General features: G+C 40.2%; 2 protein-coding genes across 7 annotated transcripts in view; one reads left to right on the forward strand and one right to left on the reverse strand.

The window, feature by feature from the left end:
• The first annotated feature begins 1,643 nt into the window (after positions 1–1,643).
• Positions 1,644–12,223, forward strand: part of CMSS1 (cms1 ribosomal small subunit homolog) — a 422,380-nt gene continuing 411,800 nt past the window's right edge. The window contains exon 1 of the mRNA XM_074999555.1: positions 1,644–1,791. Within this exon, the coding sequence (XP_074855656.1) occupies positions 1,716–1,791 (76 nt within the window). The 5' untranslated portion in view covers positions 1,644–1,715. The remainder of the gene's footprint in view (positions 1,792–12,223) is intronic.
• Positions 4,712–12,223, reverse strand: part of FILIP1L (filamin A interacting protein 1 like) — a 377,577-nt gene continuing 370,065 nt past the window's right edge. For all 6 annotated transcript variants that reach the window (XM_074999501.1, XM_074999495.1, XM_074999510.1 and 3 more), the window contains one exon: positions 4,712–11,509. In XM_074999501.1, coding sequence (XP_074855602.1) covers positions 11,321–11,509 — 189 coding nt within the window. In that variant the 3' untranslated portion in view covers positions 4,712–11,320. The remainder of the gene's footprint in view (positions 11,510–12,223) is intronic.

The following is a 12,223-nucleotide window of genomic DNA, read 5'->3' on the forward strand; positions in this document are numbered from 1 at the left end:
CATACCTAAATATTTGCAGGACAAGCCTTTAATTCTCATGGATGTGTTACTGGTATTATACCTATTTAAAGTAGAATTGTTAATCTTAATACTGATCTCGCTTTTTTCCCCTAGGTAGGGCCTACTTTAAATTGATTCCAGAAACTGCATATACATGACAAGATTATGCTGTCCTGTAATGTTGCAAGGCAATCTGAAGATTTACATACTGAGGACCAAATAGCATTACATTGTCACAAGCGAAGACAGTTTCAGAGCAATTCCTACTGCAATAGTTACTGCATAAATTATTTATTAAATGTATTTCAAGATTTTGTGTAAATGCCTCAATATTTTTTGAAGCTAGTTATGTACAAGGGAACCAGAATAATTTTTAGCTGAATTGTCTTACTGAAGAACTCTTGACTTCAGTAAAACTACTGGGAATAAATACAAAATATTCTGTTCATATCCTGTGGTGCAAACAATTTGCAAGGAAGGAGAAAGGAGCTGCAGCTAGCATGTAACCATGTGGAAGTCAGATTTTAACTGTCTTTTTTGGCCCATAATGGTAACTAGCATCTTCATAATACTCTATAGCCTCTTGCCTGAGAGGAAATTATAAATTCACTATTGTGAATAAAATTACAAAATATTCTGTTAAGTCTTTGCAGTTTCCATGTTCTATAGGTGAATGGGGGGAAGTTTATGGGATTACAATACATTTTAACATATTTAGAATTTCCTCTCAGGCAAGAGGTTATGCTTGTTATAGGCCAAAAAAAGAGACAGTTAAAATCTGACTTCAACATAACCAACAGTTGCATGCTAGCTGCACTCCTTTCTCCTTCCTTGTAAATTGTTTGCAGTGCAGGAAAAATAAGCACCTTGTTTTTTTTCTTGCTATTCACTAATCAGTAACTCATAAATATTTACTGTGAACCAAGGATAGCAAATAAATAAGTCCATTCTGTAACATACCATTAAACCTGCGAGCTCTATGCGTGTGTGCCCGGCTAGGTACATACACTAAAGGCAGGGACCCGATTCACATTTGTTAAGATCTCCCCATTAGACTCTGACAATAGCTCATATCCCATCTGATTTGACTTGTTTTTTCCTCATTTGATACCTACTATTGATACTGGGCCATGTCCACCTTGCTGAATAGACCTTGCCGGCTCTGGCCCCCCTCTTACTGGGACCCCACTCTTTAAATACCCCTCTGAAACCACCCCCCACTCATGCATCTGATGAAGCGGGTCTTTGCCCACAAAAGCTTATGCTCCAAAATATCTATTAGTCTATAGGGTGCCACAGGACTTCTTGCTGTTCTCGAAGCTGCAGACTAACAAGGCCACCTCTCTGATACACACGTTGGCATTTGTGCCCTTTTCCCTTTGGAAAAAAAAAGCGGGGACGAAACGTGCTGGTGGCTCCCTCCCTACTGGATTTCAAGGCGGTTAAAAGGACCGTCTCACGAGGGGTTTTCTCTTCTGCCGGCAGCCCCCGTCACCCCGTGCACAGGCTCCCCTGCCCACCTGGCAGCGGCAGCAGCGCCCTCTACTGCACGCGCGCGTCTCGCAGCCCGCCCGCGCGCCCGCCCCCTGGCCCGGGGAAGGGGGCGTGTCTCTGTCGGGAGAAGGCGGCACCAGCAGCCGGCAGCGGCGCCTTGGAGCTGGTGCGTGGTTCTTCCCAGTCTAAGGCAGCGGCGTGGCCTGCGGTGCGGCTGGGATATGGGGGACGCGTTGGACGAGCCCTGGTGGGAGCCTCAGTTCGGACCACACAGTAGCAGCGGCAGCAACAGCCCAGGTACTTGCCTGCCACGTGGGGAGCTGGCGCCTCCCTTTGCTGGCCTTGCAGCAGCCTCTTCACTGGTCTCCCCATTCCCCTCCAGTTCCCGCCCTCTTCACCCCTTTCCCTTCTCTTTCTCATTCCCGTGCCTGCCCCCTTGCTCCTTCCTTCCTCCCACTCCCTCACGCGGGGGTGGGGGGAGGACATTTCCTCTTGGTTGCAAACAAAACGTCCAATATGTTCCACTCCTTCCCCAGGAGGCGTTGTAAACAGAGACTATTGCACAGAAATAGTGGCTGCCACGGACGCTCTCCATTTAAATACAGATGACTGAGGGGAGGGAGGCTTCGCCTGTAGAGGGCTGGCTTTATTAAGCGTATGAAGTGTACGCTCTGCTTGAGTTGAGCGCTTCTGGTCTTCCTCTGTGCATTGGCAGGTCTGAGCACTAGACGCTATTGATACTTGAGAACAACAAGAAGTCTTGTGGTACCTTTATAGGCTAACAGATATTTTGGAGCAAAAGCTTTCGTGGGCAAAGAGCTGCTTGGTCAGATGCTCTTTCTAAAAGGCCTTTGAAACAGGTGGCATTTGGAGGTAAACACGTGGAGCAACTGGTGGGAGTGGTCACCAGTCATCATTCTCATGTGCTTCAGAGGAACAGGAACTAAGTATTTGCTCTCCCTCCACTGTGCTTTTTGGCTGGTGCTCTGCAACTGCTTTGCCCTATAAAAATATAATTTAATATTTATCTCTTATGCATGTTCCATCAGTAGCTCTCAAAGCACTTTTACAAAGGATATGTAGAGATACAGTTAAGACAACAAGAAGTCCTGTGGCACCTTATAAACTAACCAGTATTTTGGAGCATAAGCTTTCGTGGGCAATGACCCAGTTGGTCAGATGAATGAGTGGTCTTTGCCCACGAAAGCTTATGCTCCAAAATATGTTAGTCTATAAGGTGCCACAGGACTTTTTGAAGATACAGACTAACACAGCTATCTCTCTGATACTCGATACACTTAATGAATTTGTTTTCTTAATAGTGAAAGGTTTTCTGGTCAGGCTTCGTTAAAAGGGGACTAACAGTTTATTTGGCTATGAAAACGAGGACTGTATAGTTATGTCTACACTTCATAGTAAATCTGAATCTGCAAAACAATTGGGCTTGATCTATGTCTTAGTGGGTCTTGGACCCATGTCTCTGAGTGGTTTTGCAGGCCTGAGTTCTGAGAGGTTTCTAGCACGTATCAGAAGGATCTGTGTGTAAAATATGGGGTTTGATCTTAAACCTGAGTCTTAGCCTGGTTTTTCTAGGCAGTGTGGTCTCAGAGGGATAATGGTGTTAGTCAATACCTCTAAAAACAAGAAGGAGTCCTGTGGTACCTTAAAGACTAACAAATTTATTTGAGCGTTGATGGGTAGAATGCACTTTGTCAGATGCAGGATTTTTGCTGTTGATATTGACTATATAGTTATGTTGGAAGCAAGCAGCAGCAGAAATGAAACACATAGTACGTCTGAAGTTCAATATGGTGAATTCACAGTTTTGTGAAAAGGACTGTGAGCACTACCCACAGTGCGGGCTCTCCTCTTTCCTTCCTCATATCAATACACTGTGCTTATGCCCATTATTTTCCCCCCTGTAGTTAATTGCTTATGCTGTGTCAGTAGTTATTGCAGTATATTAACCCAAAAATAAAATAGGGTTTGTTTAACTGGAAATATAAAACTGGAAATATAAGCCATGTAGAATGACATAAAATGTGGCGCTCAAGAAGCAATGTCCTTTTCTTACTGAAAACATTACATGAAAGAGTAGTGAAGGATCTGAGTACCTAAGTACCTCTTTCTGTCATTTCACTTCACAGAATATGATGATGGCAGAGTACAGCCAATCACAGTAATTATTTTACAGTCCATTAAAGAAGTACAGTAGCGTTCTGTGTTCAGAATCCTTGCAAATGTTGATTTTTCGCGAATATGGGGGCCCTGGAACCCCTGGGGAAGTGGTGGCTGCCAGCTCTCCCCTCCAGCTCTGGGAAAGCAGCATTCGCAAATAATTGAATTTGCAAATGTTGCACTCTCGAATATCGAGACCTTACTGTACTAAAGATTGAATTTTAGGATGGCATGTTTGAGGATTACAAGTTGCTGTTGGGTTCAATCCTGCTGACAGTGTAAGCAGCTTTTCAGATTCTGCAAGTCATTGAAGTGTCTAGTCTCCATTGCAGTCTTGCCTAATCAGAGCCCAGCAATATTAAGTGGTAACAAAACAGTGTAGTGAACAAACTGGAATGGAGTCTATAGTTGCATTATTGTTCTTAGCTCCATCTGTGCTGAATTTGCCATCAATTTTCCTAGGACTGAGATTCTTAAATAAGACATTTTTTCAACCAGCCAAGCATAAACACATACATATAAATATTACTCAGTTTATCTAGAATGGGGTGGGCAATAAGCAGCCCCAGGACTGGATGCAGTTCACCAGGGTTAGTCCTGGTGGGACACCAGATGCTTTTTTTACCTGAGTGTCTGCAGGTAAAGACACTTGTAGCTCTCTTTGGTACCAGTTCACTATCCCTGGCCAATGGAAGCTTCAGAAAGCAGTTGCCTGGCCTGTGCCACTTCCTGCAGCTCCCATTTACTGGAAGCAGTGAACCACAGCCAATGGGAGGCATGAACAGTCATACCTGTGGGTAAGCAGGCAAACAAAGCAAAACCCTGGTGAACTGCATCTGTCCTGCAGGCTCCTTTTGGCCACCCCTGTTCAAGAACAAACAGGGTAGTAAACTGTCATGATGGTTACTGAAGCAAAGTCTGCTCCAGCAAATTGAATTTAAACCATGACCATGGAGGAAATTACGTTGTAGGTAAGTAGAAACCCTTTGCTCTCAAAAGCCCCATTGTGTTATTCTGGCATTTTATTTGATTTCTTCTTTATTTGTAAATCTGTCTATAATTTTGTTCTCTTTAGTGTGCTTTAATGGTAACGATAACAGGTGATTACTGTACAAACCACATAATCTGCAGTGTACATCCTGTATCTCTTGTTGGCAGGGTCCTTGTATGGAGCTAGTTGCTGCCACATGCAAATACTTAGTTTAGTACAAGTGACCAGACCAGTAAGTTAAGAAGCTGCGACAGACTTTTCCATTTTTTAAATTAATTTATTTATTCTTTGCATAGGATGGATGAAAAGTCAAATGTTCAGTTTAGATTGTATAATATGGGCACTAATGTAGAATGGTTGTACATTGTTTGACATGAAGGAGGAAATAAATCATATTGTACAAGATCCATACCTTTAAAATATCCTGCAAACTTTGGGATTAAAAATGCAAAATAATATTTTCTTGTCAGATTTTATTCACATTTTTAAAAGCATTTTTCCTAAAGCTGTAGGTGTGTATCAGAATAATATTTACACTTCTCAGTTGGAATACCAGCATACATTGACAAGCCTATCCAGACCAGATCGCTTCATTTCACAAAATATAAAAGAACCAATAGATTAAGCTTCTTTTGCAAACCAATACATACTCTGTCAACCCCCTGAGGAGTGTTTTGTAACTTAGCAAAATTTAAAGTTAGAAGAAACAATCATTAAAGTGAAGTGTCTGTAATAGATTTTCAGATTCACCTAATGGAGAGGAAAAAACACAAAATGTATATCCGAGCAGGAGTATGGGAGTAATTATGTGTTTTTGGCCACATCACAGAATGTTTTGTCAGCTCTTCTTCCACATTAATGTAAGCACAACTATTCTTGTGTAAAGAAAATTTGCTATTTTGATAATAGTTCTCACTTTCAGGTGATGTGAATATATATAAAATATGCTGTTGGTAAGCAATTAATTATTCTTTTTTTTAAGGCTGGAAGGAACTGTTTATGCTAATTTAGTCTGAAGAATTTCCCTTGGTTTTGTAATGGCATATAGGGATTCTAAATCAAAAACTTTGAGTTGGCATGCTGGCTTCACAGACAATTACTGCACTGCGGAATGTCAAAAAGAATCTTCAGTATAACATCTCTTACCCCTTGTTATGATGATGTAACTTTAGAACTTGATATTATTAATATGCTTTTTAAAACAGGACTTTCATATTGCATGGAGATCTGGGAGAGAGAGGGGAAGCTGATAAGGGATGTTTGATAGCTTTTCTGAGTTAAAGTAGTGTAAGTGAAAGATGCCTTTTGACAGCCATGGAAATTGAAGTCCTTTCTCCACCCAAGTGCGGAACATAGGCAGCGCTGATGCAAGCTCCATCACTGCTTACTCTCAATGTGCCATAGCTCTCTGACCTAAAGTGACCATGTCTAGAAACCTGGGTAATCCTGTGTTGCTTAGGGATTCTTTCAGTCCCCGTCCCATCTGTAACTAGATCTTTCCATAGGTGTGTATTCTTTGTACTTTCCTTGTTCCTCTCAACCCGTCTCTACAACTTGTTTGTTTGATCAAACCCTATGTGGACCAGGCGGTGGGGATGAATTGCAGTATTCCGAGAAGAGTCAGAGAATTTAGTTTCTGTAGTGGCTCACAAGCACTAGAATTGGGTGGAGAATTGAACGTGATGCTGTGGCGGCTGGGTCTGGGACGAATTATAATAATACCAGGCATAGATTAGCATAGTCAAATGAGAAGTTAGTTCATTTGCCAAGCCAGTTCAGTCTTAGGCCCCTGTATGGAAACTGATAATGACTATACTAAATATTGTCACTGATAAGGACGTTAAAATGGCTATACTGCATCAGGCCAATAGGCACATCTAGCACAGTATATTATCTTCCGACAGCAGCCACTGCCAGATGATTCAGAGAGAATGAACAAAACCAGGCAGTCATCAAGTGGTCCATTGCCCAATCACTCAGCCTAAGCATCTACAAGTCAGAGGCTTAGGGACACCCAGAGCATGGGGTTGCATTCCAGGCATTCCTGAATCTACTGATAGGTTCATGGAGTTTGTAAGTCTAATTCTTTTGCGCTCAGTTATAGTTTTAGCTTTCACAACATCTTATGACAGTGAGTTCTACAGACTTTTCCTGTATGTATATCTCCATATTTCAAGGAAACTAGTTCTTGACTATTTCCTTTAAATTTATCTTCTATGGAACATTCACAATATATTTCTCGCTAGGTTGTCTCCTTTAATGTTTACATACTTATGAGAAAATTTCTGATCAGTTGTTTATAGAAGTACATATTGCAGTCACACATTTGAAAAGATTGCCATAGTTGTGCTTAATAGGCTGCCTTAATGTCTTTGATTAAAGTAATCTAAAGTTCTAGCTATGAGATTATAAAATAGCATTTGTTGGGCACCAGGATGTTGGTTTTGCTTGGAGCAGAATGTTCCTGAGCCTGTTTGTTATGGTCACCACTGACTAACGTGTGAATCTGAAATCCACTCTTGGTACAAAAAAATCCACATTAGCTTACTTTCAAAAGTGCAGCTATTCTGCAGATCAGTTTTAGTGAGACCTCTGGAGTATGTTCCTTAGAGGAGAAAGGGATGAGGGAGATAAGAGGCAGTCAAAGGAATCTGTAGCACACTAACCCATGAATTAGTGTTGCAGGGTATACAATGCAATAGTCTGCAGTAACAACATTCTGTTGATTTGTTGTTTTAGACCGAAAGGAACTCTTCTATGGAATTTGTTTGCTTTTTCATAATAAGTTATGACAATTTATAATGAGTATTATCCTTCAAGAAATAAAACCATGTTGTCTCTTTCACAACTTGTTTATGTGTAACATTTTCAGTATCTTTATTGTAACAGTCAGTATCCCATTGCTGGAAAGCATGAAGCTTTGTTGTGTTTTTGTTTTTATTTATACAAAAGCTGAGTAAAGACTCAACTAGAAATGATTCTTCTAGCTAAATGCATAATTCAGTAGGAACTGAAAAGGCAATGGCTCTCTGTTGTATGGACCAGCATTGAGCAAACTTTATGTTGGCCCCACTTTTCATCCCTGCAATTAGCAGGCCCCCCAACCTGTCTAATGCAATCCAAACTGATGTAAATTTTGCTTATGTTTATATGAAAAATGCCTTTTGGCACATGTAAGAAAATAAGTCTGTTGAATATTGATTGGTATAAATGTGAATACACTTACATAAAAACAGTAACATATTTCAACATTTTGAATGAGATGGATGAGCCTGAGACCCAACAGCCAGTCATGCTGTGCTCCCTCTTACAAAATTTCACACATACCCAATGAGGGCCTGTCTCCTCCATTTTGCGCACGCCCTGATGGGGACTATAAGTGCCCTTGCAAAAAGGTCAGTAATAGATATCAAGTAGCATGATCAAAACCTTCACAAGGATGGAGTTATAATTGCAGATACATATGTTATTTATGTGTGAATGTTTGAGTCTGGCGGGGGGGAAAACATCCCTGGGATACTAAGAATTAAGCAGATGTGTGCACTAGAAAATCAAGTCAATTTTATTTAATTTGACTTTTGAGATTCTGATTTAACAAATGTCATTTGTATGTCCCCACTTGGTGACTGTGGGTGATGGAGCACATCCTTACTGCCAGGGGTTGAATCACTCAAGGAGTGATGCAATGTGTGTAGCTATTCCACTGTCTCTGTAGCAGATTGGGACCCTAGCCAAGAATTCCAATATCTCATGAGATAAAAATGTTCTGGCTGGTTATGGGTGCATGTAGTCAGCCTCTCATGTCTTTGGCTTAGACCAGCCTTGTCCTGGGGTATGCTTCTCTAAGTGCCTTTATTTTCATGTGGTATTACTATGTATCCCTGGTATAGCCCTCATCCACTGTGCCTTTTTTTGAGGGGGTGGGGTTAGGGGGGTCGGGTCCCTCTATTTATGCCTGATGCTGTACTTCCCGTTCCAAATGAGATACGTGGATGATTGGTTAGTTTGTAACACTGATGTTCATAACTCTGAGATTCTAATGTAGTTAGAAAGTTTTTCTTAGTATCTAATTTAAATCTGCCTTGCTGCAGATCGTCGATTTTCTTCTTGTTCTTCAGTGGATATGGAAACAGATGATCACTGTTCTCTCGACAACAACTTTATCATATTTGGAAACTGTTTATCAGGTCATCCTTTTCTCAAAGCTAAACTTGCCCAGTTTTTTGTAACCTTTACTCATACATCATGTTTTTCTAAACATTTGATCATTTTGTTGCTCTCCTTTGGACCCTCCAGTTTGTCCACAATTTTAAGGGTGGCATATAAAACTGGACACAGGACTCTGGCAGAGACCTCACTAGTGCTGAGTAGAGTGGAAGATTTCTTCCAGTGTTTTTTAAATACAACATTACTGTGAATATACTGGTATCTTTTGCAACTGCATCACATTGTTGACTTTCTATTTGTGATCAATTCTAACCCCAATATCCTTTTAAGCAGTACAACTGTTATTCCACATTTTGTAGTTGTGCATTTGATCTTTTTTCTTCCAAAGTGTAGTACTTTGCCCTTGTCTTTATTTAATTTCATCTTGTTATTTTCAGATCAATTTTCCAGTTTGTCATTTTGAATCCTATCATGTCCTCCAAAATGCTTGCAATCCCTCTGTTTATCATCTGCAAATTTTATAAGCATACTTTCCAAGCATACTGTTATCCAAATCATACTGAAAATATTCCATAGTCCTAGATCCAGGCCAGACCTCTGTGGGCCCCTGTTAGATGCATGCTCCCAGTTTGGTGACATACAATTGATAACTATTCTTTGAGTAATCTTCCAAACAGTTGTATAACGACCTTGTACTGTCATTAAATGAAAGTACTACATTGCCCTAGTTTGCTTATGAGAGTATCATGTGTAACTTTGTAATAAGCCTTACTAAAATCAGGACAGGATTTCCACTGCTTCACCTCATGTAGTAGGCCACCAACCCTCCCCCCACCTATAAGGACATTGGTTTGGTTTGGCATTATTTGTTCTTGGCGCTTATCATTTATCATCTTGTTATCCTCTATCTCAAATCAATTATTTAGTTATTTGCTCTAATATCTTTAGAGGCATCAATGTTAGGGTGTCAGATCTACAGTTCCCTCTATCCGCTTTGTTTCCTTTTTATAAAGAGAGGTTGTCCTTTTCCAGTCCTTTGAGATTCACCTATCTCCAAGGATGCTAAAAGAGAATTGCTGGTGGTTCTGAGATTGTTTCAGATATTTAAGTATGCTAGGTGAAACTTATCAGGTCTTGTCAGTTTAATGCATCTAACATCTCTAAATAATTTGCAACTTGTTCTGTGTTTCTTCTTTCTTATTGTTAATACCAGAGGACTTACCCAGCTTTGCCAGGGGATGGGGCTGGCCCCAGGGTGGAGTGGGAGCTGCATTGTGTCCAGCAGCTGCTCCCTGGGACTGGGGCACTTGGTGCCCTGTCTCCGGGTCATTCTTGAGTATAACTGTTCCTCCTCTAACACCCCTCCCTTTCCATTGGATGCAAAAGAGTCATATCCTACATATATCCCATTGTCCTGGTACAGCCAAACCTTAACCTTGCTTTGTTATAGGAGGAAGCCGCATACCAAATTGGGTGGCCCTAGCTCTTACCTTCTTCGGGAAGTTCTTGAACAGACAGATTCGCAGACAGATGCACAAACTCTCTTAATATATATATATATATATATATTTATTATGTTAAACGTCTGTTCACAATTTAATCTTTTTAGCAAAGACCAAAGCAAAATAGGCATTAAGCTGCTCAGTCTTCTTAGTGTTGCAGATTGTTGGCTCTCATTCCTACCTCAACCCAATCCATGAGCAGATCTATGCTGTCCTTTAGTTTTTCTCTGATTTCTAATCTATTTATGAAATCTCTTCTTATTGCCTTTTATGTTTCTTGTTCACTGAAACTCAATTTGTGCATTATCCCTTCTCAGTTTATCCCTTCATCCTTGTGCTATTATTTAATAGTCACCTTAGCAATTCACCTATGTAGTTTTTTTTTTTTTTTTTTTTTTTAAGGATTTCTCTTTGCTTTTCAATTGAGTGTATATTCCTGTTGGCCTATTTTTTTTTCTCTCTGGTCTTTCGTATCAGAATAGTTTGCCAAGCATGATCTTATCTCATTTAAATTTTAACATAAAAATATCCACATTGAAACACAGTTCTATAGCCTAATTGAAATCAAAATCTTTGTACAATAACTTGTCATTGTGATTGTAATACACCATTGTAAATCTACCAGAATAGAGTTAAATTTGTGGTTATTTATAGCAGAGGGTGTGGGTCAAATTTTGGTTTATATTAGAAACATCTGCAATTTAATTTGCCACTTCATGTTAAGGGGTCAAATTCTGCTGTCATTTCATGTGGTGTAAAGCAGGATTTTCACTGGAGCAGGGAGAGTCAAGTTTGGTCTGGAGCGTGTTACTGATGTCTTGTGGTGGTAGCAGGAGCCTTGCAGTCTTTTTTTACAGACGTGAACAGTTCTGTCTCGGAACTTGTAGAAATATTACCTTTTTTCTGAGACAGCCCTTGGACGTAATTGCTGCAGTGATTCATATTACTCAACTAATTTATTTTACTTCTCGACGTTGCAGAGAGTAGTTTACCTTTTCCCTCCATTTTGAAGGTAAGTGTTAGATACAGTTCTCATGACCTGTAGCTTTCCAGCATTGCTTCCCTGGAGTGGTTTATTGAGGTGCCCAGGAGGTGTTTTCACAGGTAATTTAGTCGTGCTCGTGGACTTTGGTTTGGGGATCCGAGTAGGAATTGTACGTTGGAAAACATCAGCAATCTTGAAATCAAGAAAAAATGTAAGCAGTTAGGGTAGTCGGTTTGTACAGTTCTTGAGTGCTCTCTCAGCTTTTGAGAAACAAATACATTGATATGATTAAGAAATGTTGTCAGAGTACTTTTCCTGATTTTTCTGTTTTGTTTTATTTTAATGGCATACGAAACAATGTTAGTTTTTGACTGTGGAAAACAATGGGAGAAGAATGAATGTCTTGTTACTCTTTTGGAGACTGTTATTGCAGTCTTCTTGTCTTTACATGGCAGTAAATGGCATGATTTTAAAAAAGGAAAATAAAAGGCCTCAGAACTGTTTGTTGGTTTTGCAGCTACACGGGTATGGTATTCTTGATTGAACTGTCACAGCCTGCAACAAAATGCAACTTGTGGCTACATCAACTAAATACTGAGTGGAAAAAATATATTTTAAAGATGTTGAAAAGAGTCCTATGCAATATGATGGGGGGGAAAATGCCAGTGCACATTAAGCTGTATCCCCAAAGGCACCAATCATGAAGGACAGATATAAACAGATATAATATTGATGGTACTTCCCTGTGAACCTTGAGACCCACTTCAAGAACTGATTTCAGTGCATCCTGCCTCCCAGTGATACATCATAAGCCAATGAATAGGACGTGGGACTGAGAGTGAAGATGCTTGGGGATCTGTTTCCAATTTTGCTATGGATTAATTGTATGACTCTGAACAAATCATT

This window comes from Carettochelys insculpta, chromosome 1 (assembly GCF_033958435.1).
Source record: "Carettochelys insculpta isolate YL-2023 chromosome 1, ASM3395843v1, whole genome shotgun sequence".
Lineage (NCBI taxonomy): Eukaryota > Metazoa > Chordata > Testudines > Carettochelyidae > Carettochelys > Carettochelys insculpta.